General features: G+C 42.4%; 1 protein-coding gene across 2 annotated transcripts in view; it reads left to right on the top strand.

Moving 5' to 3' along the window:
• Nucleotides 1-15,342, top strand: part of LRRK2 (leucine rich repeat kinase 2) — a 96,886-nt gene that overhangs the window by 44,871 nt on the left and 36,673 nt on the right. The window contains exons 21-28 of one of the 2 annotated variants that reach the window (XM_087935524.1): nucleotides 2,163-2,275; nucleotides 3,013-3,082; nucleotides 5,130-5,350; nucleotides 5,811-6,061; nucleotides 8,257-8,399; nucleotides 9,266-9,359; nucleotides 11,523-11,709; nucleotides 13,914-14,095. In XM_087935524.1, coding sequence (XP_087791650.1) covers nucleotides 2,163-2,275; nucleotides 3,013-3,082; nucleotides 5,130-5,350; nucleotides 5,811-6,061; nucleotides 8,257-8,399; nucleotides 9,266-9,359; nucleotides 11,523-11,709; nucleotides 13,914-14,095 — 1,261 coding nt within the window. Of the gene's footprint in view, nucleotides 1-2,162; nucleotides 2,276-3,012; nucleotides 3,083-5,129; nucleotides 5,351-5,810; nucleotides 6,062-8,250; nucleotides 8,400-9,265; nucleotides 9,360-11,522; nucleotides 11,710-13,913; nucleotides 14,096-15,342 lie in introns of both variants that reach the window. The other variant, XM_026701233.2, reaches the window with a different exon arrangement.

Here is a 15,342-nt window from a genome sequence, read left to right as displayed (position 1 = left end):
GCCCAGCCAGACTTTGCCCTTCCCCAGCCTCCTCCACAGCCAACGGAGCCACACTCCTGCTCCCTGTCAGCTATTCATCTTCCTCCTCGTATTCAGACTCTGACGGACATAACAGGAGGGAAGAAGCCCTAGTAAACTTTTAGAAAGCTACTTTATAGAAAGAGAAGTCAGGAAATGCAGCTGGTGCTCTGTGTATTTGTTCCCTTTGATTTTTAACTATATTTCTTGTTTGTTTAACATTAGATAATGTTAATGTGGTTTAACATTAAATAGATGTGCTATTTACTCTAAAAGTCTTCTTTTAAAAGTTAACTTTTTTTTAAACCCTGCACATAACTGTAAGATTTAGATATTATTCATGTTCTGATGAGAGTTAATTTTATTTTTTAAATAAATAAATGGATTGAAGCTACTGTACAGATATTCCTCGACTTACAACAGTTCATTTAGTGACTGTCTAAAGGTATGTCATTGAAAAAAAGGGACCGATGACCATTTTTCAAACTTACGACCATTGCAGCATCCCCATGGTTATATTATCCAAATTCAGATGATTGGCAGCTGTTTCATATTGATAACTATCACCGTGTCTTGAGGTCACATGATCCCCTTTTGTGACCTTCTGATGAGCAACATCAATGGGGAAGCCAGATTTGCTTAACAGCCCTGTTACTAATTTATCACCTTGAGAGATCTACTTAACAACTGTAGGAGGAAAAGTTGTAAAATGGGATAAAGCTCACTTGACCAATGTCTCACTTAGCAACGGAAATTTTGGGTTCAATTGTGATCATAAATGAAAGACTGCCTGTGTAATCTGCAGTCATATTGTGCTACATTTCTGAGTGGCGTGGTGGCCTAGCGGGGAAGCTAATTGCCTCCTGTTCAGAAGGTTGAGACTTCAATCCTAGGTAGCACAGATAATTTGTCTCTCCCCGGGCACAAAGAAAAAAATGCCTACTGCGAACTCCATGTAGGTGTCAGAAAGAGCATCCGGCCAGTAAGCACTCAGCTCCAGTCAGTTGCCCTGACTCTACCCTGAATTACCCGAATGATGAAAGCAGGGGTGGGCTTCAAAAAATATAACAAATAGTTCTCTGCCTGGTTGCTGGGAGACCATGGCCCTGGTGGGCATGGCCTAGTCCCGTGATGGCGAACCTATGGCACACATGAGCCATTTGTGCTGGCATGCGAGCTGCAGGCAAACTTACTTCACTATGCATCTGCGCGCCTTACCACTGATTTTTGGCCTGTTTGAGACCTTTTTCGGTCTCCCAAAGGCTTGAGGAAGTCTTCTGCAGGCTTCTGCAAGCTTTGTAGGCCAAAACCTAGCTGCGTTTTGTCACTTCCAGTATTTTCGGAAAAACAGGAAGTGACGAAACGGGGCTAGTTTTCGGCCTACAAAGCTTGCAGAAGCTTGCAGAACCCTTCTTCAAGCCTTTGGGAGGCCAAAGAAGGCCTCAAACCAGCTGAAAATCAGCTGCGAGGTGCAGTGCAGGTAAGGGGGTGGGTGGGTGGGGGATTACACGCGCATGCTTAGGGGGTGTGGGGAAGCACACATTGCCTTCTGGGTGCTGGCACACGAGCATGAGCGTGCAAGCGCACGCGCAATTTTTGGCACGGGAGCCCAAAAAGTTTAGTCACCACTGGCTAGTCGTCCTCCTGCACCACTCTGGGAGCGAAAACAGGCCACCGGAGGAAGTGTTTTTGTCCTCCCCAGGCTCTGGAGGCTATCTGGAGGTTGGAAACGGGCCTGTTTCCAGCCTTCTGGAACTTCTGGGAGGCCCGTTTTTCACCCTCCCCAAGCCTCTGTGTGTGACCTGCACTCACCTGTGATCCAAAACAGGCCCCACAGGAACTCCTGGGAGGGGTGGGGCAGGGCAGGGTGGGTGGGGCCAGCCAGGGTTAGGATTTGCTGGTTCGTCAAACTGACCTTATATTCACAACCAGTTCGCCTGAACCGGTGTGAACCGGTAGCAGCTCACCCCTAGATAAAAGTAATAAAAGGGGAGAGTATCATGCTACATTTCGGATATCTGGATAGTTACTAGTTGCAGTTTGTTGTGTTTGCGTGTATTTGGGTTTTTTTTTTTTTCATTTCCCTGTTTTATACATATATGTGTAATTTATTTTAATCAATTGTTGTTTTCTTTTTGCCTCAGGGAGTGAAAGCTCATTTACGGTGAGGCAGAAATCTTACTCTGTGGCAGCTGCAGACCTCCAGAAACCTCTTCAGAGTTCTACTCCTCCGCTACAAAGACATTCCAAATCTGTGGTGAGACCAATAGTTCCAATGGCTTCCAGTTGTACAAGTAGTCCTCATTTAACGACGGTCATTTCAGCCCCTGTTCAAAGGTACAATGGCTCTATTACCCCAATGACTCCAGGGCACTGCGAGCGTCATAAATATGAACCAGTTGCCAAGCGTCACAATTTTGATCAGGTGTCCACGGCATAGCTGCAACATTTGTAAGTGTGAAAAATGGTCCTAAGTCACTTTTTTCTCGAATGCCATTGTAACTTTGAACGGTCACTAAATGAACTGTTATAAGTCGAGGACTTACCTATATTTAGCCATCTCTTTCTTTTAACAGTAGTGTCTATTTATATGGACAGGGAAAAATCAATCAATCAGCTAGATTAGCACTCTTTGCGAGCAAGGAATTGGGTCTGGAATATACCGTATCCTTAAAAAAAAGAATAGAATAGAACAGAATAGAATGGAAATGGAGAATTAGAATTGGAATTGGAATTGGAATTGGAATGGAATGGAGAATAGAATAGAAAAGAAGGGAAGGGACCTTGGAGGTCTTCTAGTCCAACCCCCTGCTTAGGCAGGAGACCCTACACCACTTCAGACAAATGGTTGTCCAATCTCTTCTTTAAAATTTCCAGTGTTGGAGCATTTATAACTTCTGGAGGCAAGTTGTTCCACTGATTAATTGTTATAACGGTTTGAACTAAAATGTGTAAATGTCCAGATTTTTTTATTTTTGGGGCTTTTTTTTTCAGGGGGCTGGATCACCTTACGAACCATTAAAGAACCAAAGAAGAAAAAATGTGTTTTCTGAAAAACAGAACAGTAAGTAAAACGTTATAATAGATTTTAAAGTTTAGACGTACCTTATCGAAGCATACCTGGTCGAAAATAGCTAAAAGCAAAATGAAGCTCTAATAGTGCAGAATACTGTAATATGAACAAAACTGTTAATAGTGTTACTAGTATGGGGTACATACCAGTTGGATGTGGTTTGGTTTGAATATAATGGGGTGTGTGAACTCACATACAGATAGTCCTGGACTTAAAACAGTTCATTTAGTGACTGGTCAAAATTACAACGGCACTGAAAAAAAATCAGGAATGGCCGTTTTTCACACTTGTGATCCTTACAGTGACCCCATAGTCATGTGATTTACATTCAGATGCTTAGCAACTGACTCACATGTATGACAGTTGCGATGTCCATGGGTCACGTGATCCCCTTTTGTGACCTTCCAACGAGCAAAGTCAATGCGGAAGCCGGATTCACTTAACAACCAAGTTACTAACTTAACAACGGCAGTGATTCACTAAGCAACAGTGGCAAGAAAGCTCGTAAAACGAGGCAGAATTCATTTAACAGGTTGATTCACTTAACAACAGGAATGTTGGGCTCAATTGTGGTCGTAAGTCGAGGACTACTTGCAGAGATGGGGCTGCACTTACGTTACCAACCGATTTGCTGGTCGTGAGCATACGCGCGCATGCGGTCGCTTTGCTCTCACACGCCCCTTTGGGACTGAAATGGAGTGTCAGGATTCTGGCAGTTACCGCCCATTTAAATCATAAATCTCGAGCCAAACTTCTAAAACTTCAAAAGGATTTATTGGGAGTTAACATGCCAGCACTGCCTGGGTGTAGCTGACTCTGAGGCACATAATTCATTATCATCTTCTCCCACCCCCTGGGTGTATCGTAATTCATATTCTCCAATGGGACACCTCCATAGCTAAGAGTCACAATCATGCTCTCCAGTTAGAATTTTGCATGGCAGAAACTTCAGTCACCTAGTTACTATCTTTGAAAACGTTTATGGAATGCAGTTTCAGTTTTGCAAGCTGCTACACTACCCTTTCTGTTGGCAACTCTAAAAAGACCACAGAAATATTTTATGAATTGACAGCAGGGGTGGGATTCTACCTGGCTGGACCAGTTCTATAGACCTGGTTGTTATAATTCTGCCCAGTTCAGAGAACTGGCAAATCGTGCCACTGGTTGGCTCCTCCTCACCCACTTACAACTTGCCTGGTATGCATGCCATCAAACCTGCCCGCTAAGTTACTATTTTTCCTTCCCCCCTGACCATCAGCTGTTCTGCTGTGCCGGGAGATTTAGATTATCTAGAAAGCAGGAAATCTTTGGATTTTTTGCTTTCTAGCTAATCTAAAAGCAGGGTTGAATCTTCCTTAGGACTGGAACTTCTATTTTTCAGTGCAGACTCAACTAGCCGATGGCAGAAAGATAGATCTCTGAGTGAATCTGTGATTCTGTGAGCGACTCAATCTGCCTGCCTGCTTTGCCTGATTTTGGGTAAAAGTTGTTCTTTTTTAAATAAAAAAATAAATATTTACAATACCGTAAATATTACAGTATTGTAAATAATGTAAATATTTACAGTATTTACATATAAGCCACGCCCAGCTAGTCACGTGCCCACCAAGCCACACCCAGTCAGCAAACCATGCTCACCCAGTCACATATCCACCAAGCCACACCCACAAATTAGGCCACGCCCACAGAACCAGTTGTTAAGAAATTTGAATCCCACCTCTGGTTGACAAGGAGCTTCTAATATGCAGCTAGTCTACTCAGGCAGCTCCGGTGACTGCAGCAGGGGCGGTGTGGAACTCAGCTGGGCAATGTGGGTGGGTGGGGAACAACGAGAAAGTTAGTTATATACAGGGATGGGATTCTATCGGTTTGGACCGGTTCCGGCAAACCGGCAGTTCCGGTGATCTTTTGGCCCCGTGCATCTGCCCCGTCTTTTCCTGTGCTTTATTTCCTTTTGTTTTAGCACAGCTGAATCAATGCAACCAATGCAACAGAGATTTCTAATGAAATTGATTTTTTAATTTTTTTTTAAAATTAGAAGGCACATCTGTATTCCAACCCAACATGAAGAGCTCGGACAGCTTCCCTTCCCTGGTCTCCGACCGAGAATATATTAAATCCCTCGACTTGTCCTCAAATGAGCTGGAGAACATAGACAACATCAGCCAAAGTCTTGGCTTAATTACTCATTTCGAACACCTTGACAAATTAGAACTGCATCACAACCAGCTTTCGTGCGTGCCGAAGCAACTCTGTGAGGTGAGTCTCCTGAGAAGGACAAAGGAATCGGAAAATACTAGATTTTGGTCCTCAAAGAAATTAAGATGCAACCTGGAACAACTTTTCACTAGTCCCATTATCGTAGGTGCGTGATTCGTTACTTTAAGAACATGGTTTATAAGGATGCTGCCATTATGTAATTATGGATTATGTTCACATTGGAAGGTTGTTCATCTTCTGGCACGCATGCCATAAGTTTGCCATCACAGCACTCGGTTAAAGTAAAACGGAGTTATGATACAAACTGGGGAACTCATTTATGTTTATTACAGGAGTTCCTTGAGAGGATCATTATGATTCTTGCATTTTTTCCAGATAGAGATTATTTCTTTTAAGTGATCCCTTCAATAAGCTACATTTTCTACCACTTTATCCGTGTATTTACCCTAACATAATTTATTAAATTGGTTTATTGGTCATAATAACTTTTTTCTTTTAGACCATGAAATCTTTGACTTATCTCGACCTGCACAGCAACCATTTGAAGTCTTTCCCTCAATATCTCTTGGAAATGCCTCAGATCGTTCACCTCGACGTTTCACGGAATGAAATTGGACCTACCTTGTGCTTCAGTCCAACAATCACCTGTCCAACTCTAAAATTACTCAATTTGTCCTACAACCAACTGTTGGGCATTCCTAGATATCTTGGCAATATTCTGATCAACCTGGAACATTTCATATTGGAAGGGTGAGAACATAAACAAAGGTTTTTATTATATATTTTACTTATTTATTTTGTCAAACATGTATTAGATAAGAGATATAACTATAAACATGATTATTAATACATAAAATGGGTAAGAATAAAAGGAGACATTAGGACAGGGACGGCAGGCACGTTGGTGCGCTTATGCACACCCCTTACAGACCTCTTAGGAATGGCGTGAAGTCAACAGTAGACAGTCTTAAGGTTAAAGTTTTTGGAGTTTGGGGAAGAAACCACAGTCAATTAGAGTATTCCAGTCATTGACCACTCTGTTGCTGAAGTCGTATTTCCTTCAATCCAGTTTGATGCGGTTTACCTTGAGTTTGTATCTACTGTGTGCTCGTGTATTGCTGTGGTTGAAGTTAAGTAATCATAGACGGGTAGGACATTTCAATGGATAATTTTATGTACTATGCTTAGGTCGGACCAAAGTCGGCGTAGTTCTAAGTTGTCTAGGCCTAAAATTTCAAGTCTGGTGGCATAAGGTATTCTATTGCAAGTAGAGGAGTGGAGGACTCTTTTCGTGAAATATCTCTGGACTCTCTTGATTGTGTTAATGTCCGATATACAATGTGGATTCCAGACAGATGAGCTGTATTCAAGAATTGGTCTAGCAAATGATTTGTATACTCTAGTTTCATGTTGGCGACCTATGGCATGCCTGCCGGAAGTGGCACACAGAGCCATTTCTGCCACCATGCAAGAGGTCGCCTGGAAGAGCCCCACTGCGCATACACACCCGCTGCCACCCAACAGCTGATTGTCAGGTATCCGGCGTACATGCGCAGGGATGCATGGGAGACGCATGCGCAGAGATGTGTGGTGCACAGGAGGGATTGCGTGCATGTGCAGAGAAGCATGGCATGCAGAGACCCAGCATGCATTGCCTTCTGGGTGCTGATGTGAGCACGCGCACAAAGCATGCGCACAATTTTTGCCAAAGAAGCCAAAAAAGGTTAACCACCACTGCTCTAGTTGGTAGTACAATATTACTGGAGAAAAAGCTTCGCATATTTCTAATAATATGGAATTAAGGCCCAACTTTCACAACCTATCCTCAAAAAAGGCTATGATTAACTATGTCTGTGACACTGCTAGGAAAACCACATGGTTTGGTTCATGTCATCATCAGAAGCTGAGGTTGACTTGAATACAGGCACTCCTTGACTTATGACCGCAATGGAGCCCAAAATTTCTGTCATTAAATGAGACATTGGTTAAGCGAGTTTTGCCCCATTTTCCATCTTTTCTTGCCACAATTGTGAGGGGAAAAATCACTGCAGTTGTTAAGTGAATCTGGTTTCCCCATGGACTTGGCAGTCAGAAAGTCACAAAACGGGACCAAATCACGTCATCCCGGGATGCTGCAGCCATCATAAATACGAGCCAGTCGCCAAGCCTTTTAATTTTGGTTGTGTGATCCTGGAGATGCTGCTACCTTCGTTAAGTGTGAAAAACATTTGTAAGTCGACTTTCTTCAGGGCCATCGTAACTTTGGACAGCCATGAAATGAATTGTTGTAAATTGTGGACTAACTTGTATCGGAGAAAAGACCCGCAGGATGGTATTTATATTTTGGTGGGATTTTACGGGGTGGATTGTCAGGATTCCAGCAATCGCCCTAATTAAATCATGATTCTTGAGCCAAACTTCAAAAAAACTTCAAAGGATTTATTAGAGGCGACATACTGGCATTGCCCTGTATGAAGCCAACTCTGGCATATGTCATTTATGGTCCCCTGTGACCTTGTTTCCCCCCTCCCCCCTGGGTGTCTCATAAACCAGATTCTCCAATTGAACACATTCACCGGCTGAGTGTCACCAATCACATTCTCCAATTAAATATATTCCCGGGCAAAAGCTCTGGTATTTTAGTTACAATCTTTTAAAGAGAAGTATTGGAATGTACTTCCGCTTTCAAACCGTACTGCTCTTCCAGATTTCTTTCCTTCCCCACCCCTCCTTTTTTTTTTTAATAGCAACTACTAAAACAGTCCTAGGAATGTTTTTATGGATTTTTAAATGTTGTAAGCTGCCTGGAGCCACCTAGGCGTGAGTTGGGCCTCCATACAAAATGTTTTCATCAATAAAATAAATGAATTGAACAATCAACAGCTGTTTTGTGTGACCTTTGCTGAAATGCTCTTTTTCGTCTTCTTCCTTTCTCCCAGGAACAGACTTTCAACATTAATTGCAAGAAGCAGTTTGAAAGAACTGAAAAATTTAAACATTAGCAAGAACGACATTTCGTACCTGGATACCGAATTTCTGCATGATTGTTTGAAGTTGGAAAAACTCAATGCAGCAGCAAATAGAATTTGTGAGTATGTCGTATTAGAAGGAGCGGTGCTAGGAATGGAAGCGAATAAAGTAAAACTAAAAAAACAGGCAGACCTCAGCATGTGGCTTACATCATATTAATAATAACGGAATAACAGAGTTGGAAGGGACCTTGGAGGTCTTCTAGTCCACCCCCTTGCTCAAGTAGGAAACTCCATACCATTTCAGACAAATGGTGGTCCAGGCTCTTCTTAAAAGCCTCTAATGATGGAGCATACACAACTTCTGGAGGCAAGCAGTTCCACTGGTTAATTGTCCCCACTACCAGGAAATTTCTCGTTAGTTCTAGGTTGGTTCTTATCTTGATTAATTTCCATCCATTGCTTCTTGTCCTGCCTTCAGGTGCTTTGGAAAATAGGTTGACCCCCTCTTCTTTGGGGTCAAATATTGGAAGACTGCTATCATGTCACCTCTAGTCCTAGTGCTTGTCGATCAGAAAGGTCGTCAGTTCAGCAGTTCGAATCCCTAGCGCTGCATCACGGAGGGAGCTCCCTTTACTTGTCCCAGCTTCTGCCAAACTAGCAGTTCAAAAAGCATGTAAAAAAAAATGCAAGTGGAAAAATAGGGAGCCCTTTGGTGGGAAGGGAACAGCGTTCCATGCACCTTTGGTGTTTAGTCATGCCGGCCACACGACCACAGAGATGTCTTTGGATAGTGCTGGCTCTTCGGCTTTGAAACGGAGATGAGCACCGCCCCCTAGAGCCAGAAATGACTAGCACGTGTGTGTGAGGGGAACCTTTACCTTTACCTATAGGATATCTGTTTGATAACTGCGTTGTTCAGTTGTCTTATGACAAATTGTTTTTCCAAACCGGTTACTAACACGCTTATTTCTCTGTGTTTTAGACACCATAAAGAACTTGCCTTGTAGCATAACTACATTGAAGCTATCTCAGAATGCTTTTTACAACGTTCCAGAAGCAATTCTTCTTCTACCACAGTAAGTTACTAGGATACGTGATGATTGCTGATTGTACCGTATGACTATCACCAAGTGTTGCACCTGATGATTCTTGACTTTTGACAAATGTATCTTTTCTTTTATGTACACTGAGAGCATCTCCACCAAGACAAATTCCTTGTGTATCCAATCACACTTGGCCAATAAAGAATTCTATTCTATTCCATTCCATTCCATTCCATTCCATTCCATTCCATTCCATTCCATATTCCATATTCTATTCTATTCTATTCTATTCTATTCTATTCTATTCTATTCTATTCTATTCTATTCTATACTATTCTATTCTATTCCATTCTATATTCTATATTCATATTCTATTCTATATTCTATATTCTATATTCTATTCTATTCTTCTATTCTACGTACATTAAAATTTGCACCTCCTGTTCTTGTACTGATTTGTGGAGACTTTTGGTAATTGCAAATATCTATTGCAGGGGTCTCCAATCTTTCTGACTTTATGAATGGGTGGATGGGGAAGAGAGATTTTAGGTGTATGCGCTTGCCTGCCCGCTACACACCTGCTCGCCTACTGCCTCGGGATTTGGGGAACCCTGATCTATTGCATTCATTGCTTGAGAAAAACACATGCCTGTCACATACTAAAAGAAAGAATGGTTTAGTTCAGAGGTGGCATTCAGCTGGTTCTGACCAGTTCTGGAGAACCGGTAGCGGAAATTTTGATTAGTTTGGAGAACCAGCCAATCCCACCTCTGACTGGCCCCACCCCATCTATTCTCTGCCTCACGAGTCCCAGCTGGGTCTTCTTTGGTTGCCCTGCACAGGAGAACGGAGCTGGAAAGCAGGTTAGTGGGGTGAGGAGAGAATGGAGATGTTGCAGTATCCTTCCCCTGACGTGCCCACCAAGCCACGCCCACCAAGCCGCACCACACATACCAAGCCACGCCCATAGAACTGGTAGTAAAAAATATTGAATCCCACCACTGGTTTAGTTGTTAGGAAAGGGACAAAAATAATGAGAGAATTTTAAAAAAGCATGCCTAATTTAAAAAAAAAATGCACAGTGTGTGATTTGTCAACCCAGGAGTCATTTTCCCCCTGGCACCTTCAGGGCTGCCACAGCGGAGATGAGTTGAGATGAGAGGGCGGTGGGGAGGTAGAGATAGCTGAAGGACTGAAGCCAAAATACAATCCTTTTCTCCGAGAACCAAGGACTTTCCCACCAGGTGTGAGGAGGTGGGATTTGAGACCAACTGACCCTTGGGCTGTGACCTGATTGGACCACATCATGGACTGCATGGGCAGGGGAAGGAAAATTTCACTTTTAACCAGAGGGAAATCTGAGGGGGGTTTAGAGTCGGGTTTCCCCAGATGTGCCAATATGACATTCCTAATTCCATGCTAGTCTATATATATATATAAAAGGGAAATACCCCTCACGCATCATCACAAAATCTCCAGAACCGTAAAGCCTACAAACTTGAAATTTGGCCCATATCTTCCTCTTGGCTTCTAGGGGCTCACTAAGAAAGGATTTTTCCAAATGACCCTCAGAGCTATACACTATTATTAATATGCTCTGATGCTAAGGAGTTCTACTCCTCCTCCCCACCTGGAAAGAAATCTGTCCCAAATGCAAAACACAAACAAAGGAGAAGAGTTTCAGTTTCAGTTTCACAGCACCAAGCAGCTTTAGCACAGAATAGTTGAGCTAAGCCACACCCAGGCTCCTTCCTATCTCCTTCTTGCTCACACAGCAAATATTGTTTCACTTTCCAAACAGCCCTCAACTCTCTCACACACTGACAGGATGCTATCCAGATGAATACCAATGGATGCTGGTAGGCAGAGGCAGAATTTCCCCTCCGCCTTATTTTCCTCCCCAAAAACTAAGCCCAACCACATAGTTTCATAGCGAAGCAGGTTTCCAGCTAATAAATCTATACTTTAAGGAATATGCCTGCTTTGGAGTTTTGATTCCGTTTGGGTGTGTTACTTGGAATCCTGACAGTGACCTGGTTAAAAAGAAAAGCCATCTGATGTATGGTTAGCATCCTTCGAAAATTAATAAATATAATATTTTTTCTGTATGGCCCTCATGTTTGGAAATGATTGCTGCGAGTTACAAGGTCTAACTTTTCATTTAATAGCAATTGTATTCCTTTCTCTCTTTGCCAGTTTGCGATCGGTGGATTTAAGCAGCAATAGAATTGGGATGCTACCAGGGCCTGCGTTTTGGAAATCGTCCAATTTAAGAGAATTGCTATTTAACCACAATCAAATAAGCATTCTGGACCTGAATGACAAAGCTTCTTCCTGGTCTCGGCTTGAAAAGCTACACCTGTCTAACAACAAGTTAAGAGAGGTAATACGCATCATAAAATAGTAATTGATTTTATTACTATGCACCGATGCATTCTTTTTCAAAATACTTTTCGGGAACCTTTGAAGCAATTGCTTTTTTCTTGAAAAATTACGTTCCTTCAGCCCTGATTGTATTGGACTGGGCTGTAAACAAACTCAAAGTAATCAAGACTGATTTATTTGAAGACAGAGAAGCAGGATGCCTTCCATCCAAATAACTGCTGAGGAAAACAGATCTTAATTGTCTTAATGCAAAGCTTACTTTATGAGCCACGGTGGCGCAGTGGTTAGAGTGCAGTACCGCAGGCTACTTCTGCCTGCCTGCTGGCTGCCTGCAATTTGGTGGTTCGAATCTCACCAGGCTGAAGGTTGACTCAGCCTTTCGTCCTTCCAAGGTGGATAAAATGAGGACCCAGATTGTTGGGGTCAATAGGCTGACTCTAACCTGCTTATAGAGAGTTGGAAAGTACTGTAAGCAGTAGATAAATCTAAGCTATTGCCCTTCCTTCCTTCCTTCCTTCCTTCCTTCCAGTCTAAGTGCTATTTCTACTCCTTCCCTCCCTCCCTCTTCTCCCCTCCCTCCCTCTCTTATTCCCTTTCTCATTCTTCTTCCTGGTGGCACAGTGGTTAGAATTCAGTATTGCAGGCTAAACTCGGCCCACAGCCAGGAGTTCGATCCTCACCTCACCTTGACTCAGCTTTCCGTCCATCCGAGGTTAGTAAAATGAGGAGCCAAATTGTTGGGGGCAAGAGGCTGACTCTGTAAACTGCTTAGAGAGGGCTGTAAAAGCACTGTGAAGCGGTGTGTAAGTGCTATTACTTTGCAAAAGAGGATGACAAGAAACCAGAGAGGAAAGTCTATCAAACTGTATTATTAAACCTCAAGCAAATAAGTCTTCAGAAGAATATATGAATATATTTTGCAGTTTCCTGCAGATAAAGAATGGATCTAAATAATTTTAATCATGGTATGGAGGCATGGTTCTCCAGAATAAACTTTTCTTCCAGGGAAGCAGAGAAAACATACCACCGAATGCTCAAGCAATGCTTCAATTTTAAGAATTAAAAAAAACAAAAACACCAGCATTATTTAATTGGAGAAGGTGACAATAGGGAGTCAGTTACAGGCAATCCTCGACTTACGACCTCAACCAAGCTCAAAATTTCCACTGCTAAGCAGATCAGCGAGTTTTGCCCCATTTTACAACCTCTTTTGCCACACGGGCTAAGTGAATCTCTGCGGCTATTACGTTAGGATCCCGGTTGTTAAGTGAATCTGGCTTCCTACACTACAATGGTCATAATTATGAGTCAGTGGAGAAGTGTCTGAATTCTGATCACGTAACCATGGGGATGTTCCAATGGTCATAAGTGTGGGGAACATGGTTGTAAGTCCCCTTTTTCTTTGTAACTTTGAACGGTCATGGTTGTAAGTCAAGGACTACCTGTAACGTTAACCTGAACGCTCTTCAAAAGAAGCAATGAATGGACCTGAAGGTTACAATAAAGAGATAACGTATTTGATTATCAATGTATTAACAGCAGCTAGAATTGTATTTGTACAAAATTGAAAAGATGAGAAAATTCCGTCAGAAGAGGAAACAATTAAGAAAATAATGGAATGTGCAGAAATGAGTAGAGTGACAATGGCAATTAGAGAACAGGAAGAAAAAGATTATTATAAAATTTGGAATTTATTCCATGAATGGCTAGATAGAAGAGTAAGAAGTTGAAATATGTAATAATAGCATAATACCTCGTAATTGATTGAGTTAAATTGAGTAAAAGAATGAATATAATTTAGGTAAGGATGAAATATATTTTTGAAAGGCAATAATTACAATGTTAATGGTAATACAAGAATTGACAAATGTGATATAAAGTATTGATTAGAATGGTTATAAATATAAACAAGTAAGAAATGTATGATATTATTACAATGTGCACAAGATATATGTACCCAACCGACAGTGCTGAACAGAAAGATGGTTTAAAAAATAAAAATAAAAATAAAAAAAAACTTTCTTTTTTTAAAAAAGAAGAAGCAATGACTGGCCTAGAATTAACTCGCTACCGAGTTAATTGTCTAAATTAAACATCTGATTAAAACTTAGATTAGTTTGGCATGGAACTGACATTGACAACTGATAGATTAGCAGTTCTATTCTCAAAAAATATACAGTCTTCTTTTTCTCCTCTCTCTAGATCCCTCCTGAAATTGGCTTTCTGAAAAACTTGACGTCTTTTGATGTTAGTTACAATCCAGCCATCCGGTGTTTTCCAGATGAAATGGGAAAATTGTTGAATATATGGGATCTTCCTTTAGAAGGACTGCATCTTAATTTAGATTTTAAACACGTGGGAGACAAAGCAAGGGATATCATCCGGTGAGTTCTCTTGACCATTCTTTCTATGGCTTTGTACAGCTATTGTCACTGGAAAAAACACCGATAACAACAGAATAACAGAGTTGGCAGGGTCCTTGGAGGTCTTCTAGTCCAACCCCCTGCTTAGGCAGGAAACCCTATGCCATTTCAGACAGATGGTTATCCAATCTCTTCTTTAAAGCCTCCATTGATGGATCACCCACGATTTCTGGAGGCAAGTTGTTCCACTGGTTAATTATTCTGATTGTCAGGAAATCCCTCCTTATTTCTAGGTTGCTTCTCTCCTTGATTAATTTCCATCCATTGTTTCACCCCTGCCTTCAGGGGGGGGGGGGGGGGGGGGGGGGGGGGGGGGGGGGGGGGGGGGGGGGGGGGGGGGGGGGGGGGGGGGGGGGGGGGGGGGGGGGGGGGGGGGGGGGGGGGGGGGGGGGGGGGGGGGGGGGGGGGGGGGGGGGGGGGGGGGGGGGGGGGGGGGGGGGGGGGGGGGGGGGGGGGGGGGGGGGGGGGGGGGGGGGGGGGGGGGGGGGGGGGGGGGGGGGGGGTGGTGTGGGGGGGGGGTTGGGGTGGTTTGGGTGTTTTGGTTGGGGGGGGGTGGGGGGGGGGGGGGGGGGGGGGGGGGTGGGTTGCAGTTTTTTTTTTTGTGGGGGGGGGGGTTGGGGGGGGGTTTTGGGGGGGTGGGGGGGGGTGTGGTGGTTTTTTTTTTTTGGGTTTTGTTTTTTTTTTTTTTGTTTTTTTTTTTTTGTTTTGTTTTGTTTTTTTTTTTTTTTTTTTTTGGGTTTGGTTTTTTTTTTTTTTTCTTTTGTGTTTTTTCCTTTGGGTTTGCCTGCCCTGGAGAATAAATTGACCTCCTCTTTTTTGTGGCAACCCCAGAGATATTGGGACACTGCTATTGTGTCCCCCCTTTCATTAAAGTAGACATTACTCAGATCCTGCAGCCATTCTAATAAATATTCACGTGTTGGAAGAAGGCTTTACAGTATAAATCAGGAAATGATAAGTCTTTAATTAATAGATTAACATTGGCAATTAAGGAGAATGAGCAAACTGAATATTATATGGTATGGGATTTATTCTATCAATGATTAAATAATAAAAATGGAAGTTAGAAATAAGGAAACAAAACAAAGAGGATGTGTTAAAAGTGATAAGTTAATATGATGACTAACATATTGAATACTACTACGTTGATATTGTACAATTAGTATAATTAATAGGTGGACATTACTATGTTAAATATTGCAGAATTA

The sequence above is a fragment of the Pseudonaja textilis genome, chromosome 5, assembly GCF_049901715.1.
Source record: "Pseudonaja textilis isolate UNSWEBS1 chromosome 5, rPseTex1.2, whole genome shotgun sequence".
NCBI lineage: Eukaryota > Metazoa > Chordata > Lepidosauria > Squamata > Elapidae > Pseudonaja > Pseudonaja textilis.
Note: the sequence above shows the minus strand (reverse complement) of the source record. Positions and strands in the feature narration are given on the sequence as shown.